This window comes from Glycine soja, chromosome 9, assembly GCF_004193775.1.
Source record: "Glycine soja cultivar W05 chromosome 9, ASM419377v2, whole genome shotgun sequence".
Lineage (NCBI taxonomy): Eukaryota > Viridiplantae > Streptophyta > Magnoliopsida > Fabales > Fabaceae > Glycine > Glycine soja.
Window position 1 is genome coordinate 37400347 of NC_041010.1, and position 16160 is coordinate 37416506.

Genomic DNA, 16160 nt, shown 5'->3' on the forward strand with positions numbered 1-16160 from the left:
TCAACCCTTTTCTTCATTCTTTGATTTCCCTCAACAAGTTCTAACGGCAGGAAGCGGAAAAGAAAGCCCCAACCAGAAGCTTCTCTAACGCGGTCTACTAGTTTTTTGTCGAATAAGGTTAGCTTTTAGTTCTAGCTACATTATCTAATGGACCCGGATGTGCTTAGATTTGGAGTCACATAGGTACACAAATCTTAAAAAAGTAACAAATTACACAATGCACTTACCTAGCTTAGCTGAGTGCGCTGCCACCATCCCTCATTTCATCCATTCATGTCCATTGCCCACTACATACACACACAAAAACACTTTTGCTTTTCTTTTTAGTGTTTTTGTGTAAGTGTAGTTTTCTTTTTGTTCTCATTATTCTTGTAACTATAATTTGATTGGTAATTATTATTTTAAAATTTATTTTTTACCAAGTCCAATATGTATTCTAGTGATAAAAAAAAGTCCAATATGTATTCTTGTATTCAATCTCTCACATATAGTTAATTTAATTGTAACCTCTTTAGACCATATTCAAGTTGAATATTTTGTACATTCACTAGATCAAGCTTGCTGATAATGTTTAGGTGCACGTCGGGAAATTCATCCTTCAAAAGGGAAAAGAAAATAGGATATAAATTATGGATGCTATCATGTTGATGCTATTTATGTTTTCATTTCAAAATTTATCATGGACTTGTGTAATTGTCTTATTGAATTAAGACTTGTGTTATCAATTTTAATATTTCAATTGTTATTTAGGATTTTAAAATATGAAAAAAAATTTATTAATCAAATAATGTTAGTTATATAGTTATATATAATAAATACATATATAATTTTAAATTTTTTTAATACATATATACTGAATCAAAGTGAACTAATTACTGACTCATTATCTTGACTGGATCAATGACGAGATCAGATTTCATAACTTTCTTTGAGAATGTTTGTGGTAGCCTTAATTGTGATGGATATATTTTAGTTATTGTGACATGTGAGAAGAAATAGATATACACGGACATCTAAACACTACCATTAGTCACTTTGGTGTTGCATATTAACTCTTGTTAGACTTTGAAAAGAACTATTTCCTCCAAATTTTAGGAATATAAATTCATTCCAGATCTTTTGAATTGTTTTTAATCATCCATTTTAGTAATACTGTAGAATTTATGGGTGAATCTGGAGTATTTTTTGGCTGAGTCAAAGACTAATATTTAGAAATAAATGAAATTCTCAAATATTGCTTTTAAGTCACATTTATAATTAAAATTTGTAAGTATTTTTTAATGCTCTTTTAAACTTTTAAAAGAAAGGAGATCTAACTCACTTAAATGAGAATGATGTACGAATTACTATGAAAGTTTAGTGTTTTAGTTTGATTTTTACAGATAAAAAGGTTTTGAAATGTATTTAATTCACTTTTAAAGTTAAAATTTCAGATTTTTTTTAAATTCTAATATTTGTGTGTGTGGAAAGAGAGACGAGGGATCAATCGGGTGTAATTTAGATTTGTTATTTTTGTTACAATTTAGATTTGATTTAAACACACGTAATCTCATCGAATAATTTGTTTGCTACATAATTAATCAATCAAATCAATTAACCAAGTCAATTAATTAATCAAATTCAATTCAAAATACAGCAATATTTTTAAGTCTAACTTAAACCCACGCATTCTATTTAAAACTCCGGAGTAAACAAACAACATTTGAGCACCAAAAAAGAAAAACTCTGCCCTAGTTGGCTCTGAAGAAAAAAGAATAAACACGTGAAATGTGCTGAGTAGTTGAGAATTGAGAGTGTTGACAGTGATACACCTCAGTGTTGTAGTACTAGTTATTAGTTTGGATCCTACGTTATATCTCTCCAAAAGTAGTAGAGTGTTTGGATTGGAATATCCACTATCCAAATCCTACCCTGGAATTAACAAACCGTTGACTCTTGACTCTTCTTCACTTTCTCGCTCTCTTCCCTTCCATCTCCACCAATTCAGATTCAGATCCACTGCACTGCACTCGTCCAATTTCACTCACTCTCACATTCCCAATTTCTCCATGAAACCCTAATTTCAGCCATGGTTGTTACATCCAAACCTTCTCCAATGGCGCTAGATCTCAAAACCTCCTTCACTCTCCCCAAAACCCTAAAGCTCAAGACGAAGCAGCAAGAGCTTCTGATCCGCGTCGCCACGCTCTCCCTCATCTACGTCCTCGCCTTCATCACGCGCCTCTTCAGCGTGCTCCGCTACGAGTCCATGATCCACGAGTTCGACCCCTACTTCAACTACCGCACCACGCTCTTCCTCACTCGCAACGGCTTCGCCGAGTTCTGGAACTGGTTCGACTCGGAATCATGGTACCCGCTTGGCCGCATCATCGGCGGCACCCTCTACCCCGGACTCATGCTCACCGCCGCCGCCATCCACTCCCTCCTCCGCTTCCTCCGCCTCTTCGTCCACATCCGCGAGGTCTGCGTCCTCACCGCGCCCTTCTTCGCCTCCAACACCACCCTCGTAGCTTACTTCTTCGCGAAGGAGGTCTGGGACTCCGGCGCCGGCATCGTCGCCGCCGCGCTCATCGCGATCTGCCCCGGCTACATCTCCCGCTCCGTCGCGGGGTCCTATGACAACGAGGGCGTCGCGATCTTCGCGCTGTTGCTCACCTTCTACCTCTTTGTGAAGGCGGTGAACACTGGCTCGCTGGCGTGGGCCCTGGGTTCGGCGTTCGGGTATTTCTACATGGTGTCGGCGTGGGGAGGTTATGTGTTTATAATAAACTTGGTGCCGCTTTATGTGCTGGTGCTGCTTGTGACGGGGAGGTACTCGATGAGGCTCTATGTGGCGTATAACTGCATGTATGTGTTGGGGATGCTGCTCGCCATGCAGATTAGGTTTGTGGGGTTCCAGCATGTTCAGTCCGGCGAACACATGGCCGCCATGGGCGTGTTTTTCTTGCTTCAGGTTGATTCTGTTTTTTTTTTTTTAATGTGTAGGATTTTAGTGAGGATGGAAATTAGATGTTGTTCTTTAGGTGGTTTTGATGAGGTTTTGGAAAATGGTCTGTGACTCCTATTTCAGCTGCAATGTCGAGGTTTTTGCGATTTCTGCGCTGCAATATGTCAAGGTTTTTAGGATTTATGTGCCGCCAAGGTTTTAAATTGCGGTCACAGTTTTGTTGTGATCTTTGATGTTGCAGGAACTTTTGGACAAATGAGTGTAGGATTTTAGCTGGACAGAAGTTTAGATGCAGTTCTTTAGGTAGTTCTGATGAGGTTTTAGTGAACTGTGTGCAACTGTGATTTCGGTTGCAATGTCAAGGCTTTTGGGATTTCTGCACCATAATTGACAGTCTGCGACTGCAATTTGGCTGCAATGTCATGGTTTTCAGCATTTGTGTGAGATTGTGATTTTGACTACAATGCCAAGGCTTTTGGGATCTTCACTTCTGCAATTGTGGCCACAATGGCAAGGTTTTTGTGATTTTTATGATCGCAATTGTGATAGCATTTATCCGCAATTTCCTGCAATGTTAGGATTACGACAACGATTATGGCTGCATTTGCCTTCAACATCAAGGATTATGAGGGAGTCGGGACTGTAATTTAAACCTTTGTTCTTGAATCAAAACTAGAATTTCACTTAGGTAATCTAGATAATAAATATTTGTTTGCATTAAATGTCAATTTAGATTACTAAGGTGAAACTTCAATTTTGATTGGAGAACAAGAGTGAAAGCACATGAGGAACTGTACTTAAGTTTTGTCCTTTTATGGAAGGTGATTTTCTCTTTAAGGTCTAACTTGGGTTGTTTCCACAGGTGTTTTTCTTCTTGGATTGGGTGAAGCATTTGCTTAGTGACACCAAGTTGTTTCAGGCATTTTTGAGGATAACTGTGACTAGTGCGGTTGCTGTTGGTGCTGTTGCTTTGGGAGTGGGCATGGCGTCTGGTTATATATCTCCGTGGACTGGAAGGTTTTACTCTTTGCTTGATCCAACCTATGCTAAGGATCACATTCCGATTATTGCATCTGTCTCTGAGCATCAGCCAACTGCTTGGTCATCCTTCATGTTTGATTTCCATATCTTGCTATTCCTTTTCCCTGCTGGCCTCTATTTTTGCTTCAAGCGCTTGTCTGATGCCACAATCTTTTTAGTTATGTATGGTCTTACAAGCATGTATTTTGCTGGGGTTATGGTTCGGTTGATTCTTGTTGCTACCCCTGCTGTGTGCCTCATTAGTGCTATTGCGGTTTCTGCCACTGTGAAGAATTTGACTCGGGTAGTGAGGGCCAAAAGCCAAGCTGTTCAAAGTGGATCTACAAAAGGAACTAGCTCTGCAAAAAGTTCTGCCAAGGTTAGATTCTTTTAAGTAGATTGTTGAGCAAAAGGCTTCTTCAGATGAGTTGCATTATATTGTGTTCAATTTTTCTCTTTTTAATCACATGCTAATCCAGTAAATGGTTTACCTATCCTTCAATTTTGTCCACTTGCTCCATTTCATTAATTATAAGAAAGATGAATCAGTTGTTGCTTGGTATTTATAAACTAAGTAATTACTCAAATGCCATAATGTGCACCTAATAACAGGTACTATAATTGATGTGTTCTTTCACAACAATTATGTCATAGTTTTTAACTTCATTAGTTCATCTATTTTCAGCTAGAATCTTATAAATATTGTATTAGAATGGTGTTTTTGTGTCTTAATGTTATTGCGGTGAATGTTGATGTGACAATTTAATAATAGGTGTATGATTACTGATGTGGTGCAGGGTGTAGTTGACAACTCCCAGCCTTTCCAAAAGAATGGTGCTATTGTGTTACTCCTTGGTGCTTTCTATTTGCTCAGTAGATATGCCATTCACTGCACATGGGTCACATCAGAGGCTTACTCATCTCCCTCAATTGTCTTGGCTGCGAGGGGTGCCCATGGCAACAGGGTCATCTTTGATGATTATCGTGAAGCTTACTTTTGGCTTCGCCAGAACACTCCACAAGATGCCAAGGTGATGTCATGGTGGGATTATGGCTATCAAATCACTGCCATGGGAAACAGAACAGTTATTGTTGACAATAACACCTGGAACAACACACACATAGCTACTGTTGGGCGAGCAATGTCATCCTATGAGGATGAGGCTTATGACATAATGAGATCACTTGATGTTGACTATGTATTAGTTGTGTTCGGTGGTGTTACTGGTTATTCTTCTGATGATATAAATAAGTAAGGCCATATGAAGTAATGTTTTGCTTTTACACTCCACATTTCCTCAATGCATGTGCACATTTCTTTACGAAAAATGCTACATAGATAATTCTTGCACTCAGAGCTTTGCACAAAACTTGCGAATGTGGTTTCATTAGAGTTGTTGAGCATATAGATATTTTAAGTGCAGTCACCCTAAGCTCAAGCCCTTTGTATTGTGTAGGTAGCATTACTCTTTCTCTATTTTTGAGACCGATCATTCTCATCTTCAAAAGTTGGTGTATTATTTTTTACTCTGTCCTCATTATTTTGTTTCTTACCCCCCTGCCCCCCTTTCATATGCTATTACTAGCTTTCATAGTTTTTAAAAAATAATAAAGTTATAGGCATTCCATCATCAAGTTGGTGCAGACAGATTAGATTGACAGGCCATTTGAATGAAAACACGAACTAGGAAAACTTGGTTCATATATTTCTCTCATTTGTAGGTACTAGGTAGATTTACTGTTTTGGCTTGCAAAAACATCTCTAAGTTTCTAATTACTGACTTTTTGGATTGCGTTTGGATAGTATGTTGTTAGTTTTTTCTGCTGCAAAATTTTATTCAGTTTTGAAGGTATAATTATATATTTATTGATCATGTCCCAGATATAAACATTTCAGTTTTTCCTCTGATTTTTTATTTGTTCATTATTTTGATTTTTACAAGTATTTCTCTACCCTTCTACAATGCTTCCAGTGCTTTTGTATGATATTCCCAATTTTTGTGTAGATTTCTTTGGATGGTGAGAATTGGTGGTGGAGTTTTTCCTGTGATAAAGGAGCCTGATTACCTTGTCAATGGAGAATATCGTGTAGATAAAGGAGCAGCTCCAAAGATGTTGAACTGTCTTATGTAAGTTTTTTAGCACTCCTAGTTGGGCTTGGCATTTGAATTATCTTTCAAGTTCCAGCAAATCTGTATGCACACAGGTCTGTTGGTTTTGGTATAACAATATAGAAATAGTGACTGTCAAATCCCAAGACGCAAGAACACACTGTTTTCAATTTAAAAGTAACTTTGAAGCTAAAAAATTATATAATTACCAATCAGATTTAATTTTACTTTTAAAGCTTTTATTTTTTACTTTAAAGTAACTTTTAAGATCCTAAAAGTGAGCCAAATGCTACCCTAGTGCTTCCCCAGTGTGAATCAGGTGCTATTTTTTAAGCACTGAAAAATGGAATAGAAACAGGAAACTATTCTGGACTTCAGGATACCATATTATATGTAAAGGCATGGAATAAATGGATACATAATGAATTTAATTGTATTTTTCTTCATTTATGATTTAGGTACAAGCTGTCTTATTATCGGTTTGGGGAGCTGACAACAGAATATGGCAAACCACCTGGGTAAGTTTCATAGCACCTATTGTTGCTACAGTTTAACAATAAAATTCCAAAAAATTTAGGGGCCCTTGCATTAGTGTTATTTACAAAGGGATTATGAAGAATTTATGCCACTTAATTAGCTATATGGAAATCATGCTTTCTGTTGATATCCGATATATGTTTTCATTTTCTTGGACTTGGATAAGTTTCTGAGTATTTGTATTTGATATAATATTTTCATATAAGGATATGATAGGTAGCCTATGTTATGGATAAATTAAGGTCAAGATTTGATACTCAGTTTTATGGGCAGTTAGATTGAGATATTTACTCTCAACCTCTTGAATTCAAAATTCAGCCTCATATCAAACCTGTTAAAATTTCACAACCAGATGTTTCAAAGGCATGATTTCTTATATACCAGTGGCTATATCCATATTGTTTGTCCAATGACAAATCTGATTGAGGATTTCAAATTGCCAAGATAATGTGTGAATATTGAATGTACGCCTGTTAATATGTTTGAAATATTGTACATTTTTCTTTATTAACCTTGTCCAATGACAAGCCAGAATGAGGATTTCAAACGGGCAAGATAATAATTTGGGAATATTGTGTATGCGTGTTAACATGTTTTGTTTCAAGTATTTATATGATTTATTTATCTATTTATAACGTGTATCTTGCAATGACAGGTATGATCGTGCTAGAGGTGTTGAAATTGGAAATAAAGACATAAAGCTTGAGTACTTGGAAGAGGCTTTCACTACACAGAATTGGATAGTTCGTATTTATAAAGTGAAACCACCTAAAAACAGATGGTAACTCTAAAAAAACAGCCCCAAAAAACAAAGACTACTCTTCGGGAAATGATAGCATTCTAGTGAACTTGAGCGCTGAAAATCTGTTAGATGCTACAGATTGTGGACTATTTTTGATGTAGAATTAGTTTAGGTAATTTGTGGATTTTTGAAATGTTACAGGTTTTATGACTTTTTGTCAACTTCCCAACTTAACCTATTGGCTTGGTACCACTTGTTTGACACAAATTATACAAGGTGGCCGGAATAGAACTGTGTAGAAACTAACTGAATCGTACAGGAGTGGCCAATAGCCTGATATTTCGTTCAAATTTTGGGTTATTTGATGTCACTCGGCTCGTTGTATGAAGGAAACGAGAAGATTATGCTATTTATAAAAAAAATTGCTTTTGGGGGTTAATGTTTTTAACCTTACTCAAGATTTTCTTTTTAAATCTCAATAACTGGTTTATCCAAGAAAAAAAATATCAATATATTAAAATCACTAGTGACGTGCGGTGCAAAGCACACCAACTAGAATCTGATAGCTTGTTTGACACCAGAAGAATCTTCCTAAAATTATTGAAAGTAAATATTATAATTATTTTATTAAAACATGTACGCGTCTTAGATTTCATACAGCTAATCGCTATCTAATAATTTGGGTCACACAGATCTTCAATTTCAACAATGATCATATTTCTCAGCGGGTCGGTAATGTGATTCAGCCATGTGCCTTTGTCATTATAACGTGTAATAGAAAGGGGGAACATGCATGTGAGTAATCCCTGCTTTGGAGGTAATTTGCTTTCAAATCAATTTTTAGCATTGCTTCTCCACCAAAAGACAATTTTTCATGCCAATCTTTTTCATAAAATGGTCCTTGCTTAAATCGGTTTTGAAAGCACATTTATATCAAAAAGCACCCCCCTACCCCCCCTACTTTGCGTATGGACACGATAAAAGATCTTGTACAATGTAGGCATGATTGGAAGAACCACTTCATGGAACTGTTATATATTTATATTCATCATATATTTCGAATTCAAGACTGGCAAAAATCAACACATCAATTAGCAAAACCACAAAATAAGATGGAGTGCTTGATAGGTTTGATTATTACATGGATGGATGAGAATACACTCAAATGTATCAACGTGAGTAAAAGAACTAATCCAATTGAATAGTACAAGCCACGGAGCTAGAAGAGTACCCATGTAAACATGGTTAACACAAATTAAATGGTATTGCAGTATAATGGGTCTCAAGAAAAAAAATGATAAATACTTGCACAATGTATTCAATAATAATAATAATTATGACATGATACAGTTAACCACTTAACAGAATGGCTTTCACTTACTTGACTCGATCATTTAACAAAGGAAATAATCAATCTGTAAATAATAACTTTTTATCATCCAGGTGGGGTTGGACACAATTACATTATTATTGGTACAATAGAAAAATCAGTTGCTTACCGTTTTCATGCACCTTCTCCTCAGTTGCTACTGCTGAAGCTTTTCTTCTTAGAAGGTCATCTACCCCTTGCTAGGCCTGGAATAAATATCCTAATTGTGTATTTTTGTTTTTTTTTCCTCTTCTTTTTCATTTTCCTTTTCCTTCTTTCCAAGGCTTACTAACCCAAAATAGTTGCATCTTGTTGCAATTTTTTGTTTGTGTAATGTCAAAAAATATTTTGCTCAAAAGGGGAACAATTTTACACTAATCCAGGGCAGCTTTGCTTCTGCGGCCGGATATTGGGATAGGTAAACCATCAAAGATAGGTTTCGAAATGGCTGCTTGCAAGTCAGGTTTCAAGCCCCATATTGCAGGTGGCCAGGCTGCTGCTGAATTGTTCTTTTCCTGCTCTCTGAGGCTTGATGCGCTCGACGATTTGCGCACTCCGGAGAAGCCATCAGTAAATATAGATTCTCCCAACCCCACTGGAATTGAATCTAACCATCCTGATTCTGACTCAGGGAACAGCGCTGCTCGACTAGCCGATTTCGGCCTCATGGCTAATGTTTTTCCAGTTGAAGAAAAACCATTTGATCCATTACCATTTCCTTCTTTCATAATTTTTTCTGGGGTACTGGCTCCGTTATCAACTTCAGCTTTCTGACGTCTTCGGACAGATTTCTCATCAGACTTCTCAGCTCCTGCATCCCCAATTTCCGCAAGAGGCACATATTCATCATCCCCGGTCAGTAGATCATACACTAAATTTGTTGACCTGGGGTAATCATTTGATGCTGATGGCAGGTCAGAAATTGGCAAGGCTTTGGGAAGCCATTCCCCATTAGAATGATCAGAAGTTGAGGATGAATAAACTGCCATTTCTGTTCCATTCAACGTATCTCTTGAATTTGAAGATTTGAGGCCATAGAATTTCTGTAAAATGCTCATAGCTGGAGAAATATTCGGTTGAGGTGGTTTCAGTCTTAAGGACTGGAGAGGTTCCTTCATGGCAGATTGACCTATGCGTAGGGGTTTCCTCTCACTGCTAGCATCTCTGCAATGAGTTTCAGTTAAAAATGAGTTTCCATTATCCAGCACAGAATTTTAAATCAAAGTGACTGGTTGGTGAAGCTTTGGTATCTGAAACAAATTCTAAGCATCAATCTTAAACTTAATTATTGAATTATTACATTCATTGTACTTAAAATATTCAGCCTAAATAGCTGATACCTAAGCCTTTTTAATTTCAAATTAGAAGCAAGAACTGCAGTCAAAATCTAAAAGGAGTAGGTTCTCATGGGTGGATAATACACTACATAGAGGTATCTTGTAATTGTAAGTTATATCATAGAGGACATTGCAAAGCATTCCAGAAAAAAACATTTAATTATTGCAGCATGACAAGGGGAAGAAAACTGAAATGAGTATGATAGTAGTACCCTGATTTTGTAGGTTCTTCATGTGGACCAGGAGAAGGAGATGGCGGATGACGTCCTGGTAATGGAATTTTCAATGTCTTCAGTGCAAACATTTGAAGATCTGTGGCTAACCCATTCATCCTTTTGATGTCAGCTACCTGAATCATTAAAAGGAAATTTTATCGGAAGATTTCAGTATCATGTTATCGGAGAGCAATACATGCATGCACATCACATCAGCTACTACGTATTTTAGCTTGTTGGTCCTACATAACATAAGTTATTGACAGTCGTAAACAATCAAGGGTGAGGTGTATGTATCTCAAAAAGTGTATACTGCCATTAGCATAAGTGATTTTCCATGTTATAAAATCATATATGTCTCTTATAAAGGCATTTCTACAAGACAATACATTGTGTCCATAAAAGTGATAGGTAAAGCATACAAGTAAATATTTGACCAATGCAAAGAACAAATGACAAATTCAGAAGTGATTTCAATGCATGAGTTTCGAAACACCTGCTCCTCCCATCTTTCAGGCCAAAGTCAGATGGGAGGGGATAAATTCTTTCTTCCCAAATTTCCCAACTTTTTCTCCCAAAAAGCAACTGCCAAAACTAAAAACCATCATTCCTGTTCCCATTCCCCTATTCACCAAAAACATCCTAAAAATGGAGAATGGAACACAAAAGAAAGCACGGATTAAATACTTCCAAATAACCAGAACTATCCAAACTAAAAGTTCAACCCCTTTCAGAGACTCTCCCCCCGTTGGCATTATTAATCATTAGAGGAAAAATTGAGGCACTTAACTCAAACGGTTGTCAGATCAGCTTACCCCTAATAAAGGATAAAAAACAAAACAAAACACACAACCTCCACCCCTCCAAAAAAAAAAATTGATAATTTAGAAAACCACAACACAACACAAAATCTGTATCTTGTATTATTGTCCATATACATCTAAAACCCTTATAAAATAAACACCAATTTAGCCCCCCCTAAAAAGAACAAATGAAAAACCTATAAAACCCAAAACAGAAAAATATAAAAAGCAACCAACTTCACCATTCCTGAACCAATTCAAGGTCAGAAACAAAAAAATAAATAAAATGAATATCCAAAACAAAAAACAGGGAAAAAAAAACAAATAGTAATTTACCTCAACACCGTACTTGATTGCCACACCAGCAAGAGTGTCAAGTTTTGAAACCTGGTGCTCTATATAACTCACCCCATTACCGCCGCCGCCGCCGCCGTTCTGCAACCCGTTTGACGGCGACATCTACTCCGATCAACCCACCGACAGCAAGATCTAGGATCTGAGACAGAGAAGCATGAAATTGACTTAAAGGGAAAGTGGGTGGAGAGGGGAATTTTAGATACAGGGAGCAAAAGGGTCAAAGAAAAATGTGATCTTGGAGGGAGAAAAGAAAAGGAAAGTTGAAGATGGATAGAAGAAGAAAACTATACAAGGAAGGTTGGTTATGAGTGTGATTATTTTTATTTTGGTTTGGCAGAAAGAAAATTAAAAATGAAAAAAAACGGAGTTTCTTTCTTTCTACAGGAATTTGACTTTATTCCACGCACACCACTCCTTCTCCTGCAATGGAATTCCCTATTTCTTGTTATTTGCTTTTTTTCCTTTTTGGTTGAAATGAGTGTCAATGTGAACCCTGTAATTCCTCAAGTAGGTGAGATTTTTAACCAAAATTTAGTCAATGTTTACTGTGAACAAAGTAAGAAATAAATAGATATTATTAAAAAGAGATAAATAAAAGTGATGGAAAAATAATAAATTTGTTATAACAAAGTTGAATTTATATGTAAACCAAGTATAATTTTCTTTTAGATATTGTGATAGATTTGACTTTAAAAGTGCTTATTTTAAAAATTTATTTATTTATAATATACGATAATTATAAATTGGATGAAAATATAAAAATATTTTATATTATTAATGGATTGATTGTTTATTTTTGTAATAATTAATTTTTTAAAAAAAATGTTAAAATTAATTTTTTTGTTGATTGATAGTGTGGAATTTTTTACATTCAAAGTAAATGCTTATTAAACTCAAATTTAATTTATTTTTCAACGCTCATTTTTAAAAATTATTTTATGATTTTTAATTTCTTTATAATATTCAACCCTCTGTATTTACCATTTTCCGAAATTTATAATATAATACTTATTTTTTTTTCTTGGTGGAAAGAACAGTTTATGGGATAATAAAGATAAATTAAAGTGTAAGCAAATTGATGAAAACACGACTCATGGTTTTAAATAGACAATGTCTTTTCTTTTTGTGGGTTAACTTGTTTCCATGCAATTTTAACGTGGCGTTATATAAATTTAGTACTAAAATTAAAAAGAAAAAAGCAAACAAAGTCAAATGATTGTGCAAACACATTGGTGAGGGAAGGGATACCTTCTTCTACAACTTTTGGATTTGGAATCACGATGATGAACTCTACTCTCTTTATTTTTATTATTATTATTATTATTATTATCATTTTTTTAATTGAGTTCATCAATAATTTATTCGTTTAGTAATTTTCTGTGTTCAGTTTATTAAAAAGAATATTATTTTCTGGCGTTGTAAAGTCTAATAAAGTGGCATGAGTTGTATTTATGTCCCCAATTTTATATAATTAGTTAACGCGGTGAGAGATATTGTGCACCGACACATAGTATAACAGAGCCAAAAGCACTGTTATTATTGTTTGGTCCCCCTTATGATTGTAACACTTTTGAAATGTTTCATTTCATTTTTATCCCGTTGTCTTTTTTCTTTTTTCTGAATTATTATTGTTTGGTGGTAGCTCTCATTCTTCCAATTTTCATTCTTTTTTTTTTCCTCTAAGGATTTGTCTCGTTTTACATAATGTGTAATGTTAGTGTTGTTTAGCCTATGTGTCTCATTAAGTAAGCATGATTTTAACATATTTCCCTTCAATTTATTTAATTGTCTTAATCACTACAGATAAAAAAAATTGTCTTATAATCACTATAGATAAATTTTTTTGTCTTAATCACTTCTATGAGTTCTAAGCTCAAAGAAATTCTAATGAGAACGAATTCCTATAACAGAATCATGTGCGCTTGCACTAATATTTTAGCCAAAAAAAAGTGTTTGGGACATTAATTGTTCCTTATTTCGTTGATCTGAACTCATTTATGGTCGCGTGATTTTTAATTTTTAATTTTTTATACATCTGCAATGTTATTTTTAATAGTAGTTTTGTTGAGTTTTTTTTTTAGCCAAATTGTGTTGAGTGTTGACTATTATCTTAGAAAGAATTATTAAAAATTAAAACTACTTTTCAATAAAATATAAAATTTAATATTATTAAGTATTTCTTACCTTGATAAGTAATAAAAGTTTTATTGATTATTTTCTTAACCATTTTTATAGTGTAATAATGAGCAATTTATTTTTAAAGATTGCACGCGTCACAGTTTGCCAAATTTTTTAATGATTAAGATTATTCTATTAGGTAAAACTTTAAAGGAAAAAAAAGTACAACCATGATACAAATGTTTTGGCTTTTCAATTCACAACTTTTATGCTGTAAAAAAAAGTTCATAACTTTTATCACTACTTAAACGCATATTGTTTAATTCCAGTTTTTCACTCACCTACCAAACCAAGTATACTACCCTGAATGGCTTGCTTAACTAATTCTCCTGAAAAGAAATATGTAATTATTGAGGTGATAACTGATCAACCAAAGTGAATTTGTGTAAATTACACTTCTATTCGTATTGTTTCATGACCTTCTTTCATTAGTTAAAAGGGCAATTTCTCATTACTCAAAAGTAAAAGAGAGTTATAGCTGTCATAAACTAATGCCTAACAAATTAATCAAATTCAAGTCAAATAGTGCTGCGAGAAGGCAAGTCAATGATTCTTTCACATTCTTAAGATTCCTTCTTAGGGTTCTAAAATATATACTAGATTAACTAATAGATTATTATAATATGCAAGCTTACTCAAAACAGTCAACGTGATAGAAACTACATTAGCAAAATGACATGTGCAAACTGATCATTAAAAGTACATTTTTATACTACTTCATAGTTAATCTTCAGCATCATCTAAAATAAAAGTTAATCTCCAGAATGGTGTGAAGCATCAGTTAAAGTTTAGTTTATGAGGTTTATTATGACATTTTATTATTGTAAAAAAATTGTGCCCCATTTTATAATATGCTATTTTATTATTTTAAAATTAAATATTTTATGTAATTAATAATTATTGAAATTTTATATTAAGAAAAATATACTTCGAAAGTCAAAACCAAACTTTTTAATAATTGGAAGTGAGAATGGAAGAGGGGGAAGGGGGAATGCATACAACTAACTATAATGTCAAATGTACGAAATTGAAGCTTTATAAATAAAATGTGAGTTTTTTTGGTAGTGAATAAAATGTACTTTAAATATATTATAGTTTACAGAATATATTTTTGCCTTTTGTTGCACTTAAAATAAAAAATAATATAGTAAGAAAATATTGTTCCTCGCAAATCTTCCATCAATATATAATGAGATGTCAAATAAAAAAATGAATACAATCATTTTCTTCTCTTTATTATTTTCCACACAAGCTGTGTGTGTGGACGAGCAAAAAAAAGTGGTTTGTCTTAAACCGTCAAACGGAGACAACAAACCAATGTCCACACATCATGAGATAAAAGTAATTAAAACATTTAACATCCCATCCCATCGCAATGCAAAAATCTGATGTAAAAATTGGTAGCATTGATTTTTTGCTTATTCTCAGTTTCAATATTCTAGAATTAAATTACAATATTAGATCAACACACACAAAAAATACAATATTAGAAGCACTCAATTTAATTCATGAATTTCTACATTTTCACTTAATAAAATATCAATTAATTAGATATTCAAAATTAATACTGATAAAACAAAATTTTATATATTAAATTTTAGTTCTTCTATTTCTAATCCTAAATACCTTTGAGTTCTCAATATACAGGTTATTTAAAAAAAGAACTTCATTATTTATAATAATATACCTCGTTTCAATAATTACAAAATAAAATTATTCATGTCAAGTAAGAAAAAACCACTAAAACATTATACAGATATTTTTGCTTTTTATCACATTTTGAATACATCATGTTTAATGCCATTTTTCTATTCACATACCTAACCAGTGACCAAGTGTACTGCCCTGAATGGCTTTTGTTAAATAATTCTTTTAAGAAAAAAAAATCTAGTTGTTGAGATGATAAGTGTTAACTCATCAACGAATGTGAATTTGGGTAAATTACACTTCTACTCGTATTGTTTTCAGACCTTCTTTCATTAGTTAAAAAGCCAATTTCTCATTATACTTAAAAATAAAAAAGTTATTGTAATCATAAACTAATGCTAAAAAATCAATTGATTGATCACAAATAATTAATGTGATGAAAGTAAGATTCAAATCTTTTTTTTCTATGAACAATAAAAAACTAATGCCTAACAAATAATTGAGTCAAATAGTATTACTCCGAGAAGGCAATTCAACGGGTTCCATCACATTCTTAAGATTCCTTCTTAGGTTCTACAATATATACAAGATTCATAGTTAATTATAATCCGCAAGCTTACTCAAAACAGTAAACGTAATAAAAACTACATTTGTGAAATGACATAAGTAATTATTTTTCAATTTTCCCTTTTATTGCATCTAAAAGTAGAAAAAAAAATGAAAATTATATACCTATGAAAATGTTGTTCCTCCCAATCCTTTCATTTCAATATATGATGGCATGTCAAATAAAATAATGCAATCCTTTTAGTGTGGATGAGGAAAGAGGAGTGGTTTGTCTAGAACTGTCAAACGATCACTAACTTGTGTTCACATCATGAGATTAAAATAATAACA

General features: G+C 33.9%; 2 protein-coding genes across 2 annotated transcripts; one reads left to right on the top strand and one right to left on the bottom strand.

Moving 5' to 3' along the window:
* The first annotated feature begins 1689 nt into the window (after positions 1-1689).
* On the top strand, positions 1690-7796 carry LOC114368696 (dolichyl-diphosphooligosaccharide--protein glycosyltransferase subunit STT3B). Its single transcript, XM_028325928.1, has 6 exons — positions 1690-2953; positions 3810-4346; positions 4765-5219; positions 5974-6096; positions 6537-6596; positions 7271-7796. The coding sequence occupies exons 1-6, from the start codon at positions 2069-2071 to the stop codon at positions 7398-7400; spliced, it is 2190 nt and encodes a 729-aa protein (XP_028181729.1). The 5' UTR covers positions 1690-2068; the 3' UTR covers positions 7401-7796.
* A 652-nt stretch (positions 7797-8448) lies between these two features.
* Positions 8449-11855, bottom strand: LOC114368699. The gene is made up of 3 exons (XM_028325931.1): positions 11418-11855; positions 10276-10412; positions 8449-9890 (listed from the first exon to the last, which is right to left on the bottom strand). Exons 1-3 carry the CDS (start codon positions 11538-11540, stop codon positions 9101-9103), a joined length of 1050 nt encoding a protein of 349 aa, XP_028181732.1. The 5' UTR covers positions 11541-11855; the 3' UTR covers positions 8449-9100.
* Between the last annotated feature and the right edge of the window lie 4305 nt (positions 11856-16160).

What these genes read in the sequence shown, in the direction of transcription:
- LOC114368696 (XM_028325928.1), top strand. Translation starts at nt 2,069, where the DNA reads ATGGTTGTTACATCCAAACCTTCTCCAATGGCGCTAGATCTCAAAACC. An exon ending in CTGCAAAAAGTTCTGCCAAG is followed by an intron (nt 4,347 to 4,764) that starts GTTAGATTCTTT and finishes GATGTGGTGCAG; the next exon opens with GGTGTAGTTGACAACTCCCA. An exon ending in TCTTCTGATGATATAAATAA is followed by an intron (nt 5,220 to 5,973) that starts GTAAGGCCATAT and finishes ATTTTTGTGTAG; the next exon opens with ATTTCTTTGGATGGTGAGAA.
- LOC114368699 (XM_028325931.1), bottom strand. Translation starts at nt 11,540, where the DNA reads ATGTCGCCGTCAAACGGGTTGCAGAACGGCGGCGGCGGCGGCGGTAAT. An exon ending in CAATCAAGTACGGTGTTGAG is followed by an intron (nt 10,413 to 11,417) that starts GTAAATTACTAT and finishes TTAATGATTCAG; the next exon opens with GTAGCTGACATCAAAAGGAT. An exon ending in GAAGAACCTACAAAATCAGG is followed by an intron (nt 9,891 to 10,275) that starts GTACTACTATCA and finishes AACTCATTGCAG; the next exon opens with AGATGCTAGCAGTGAGAGGA.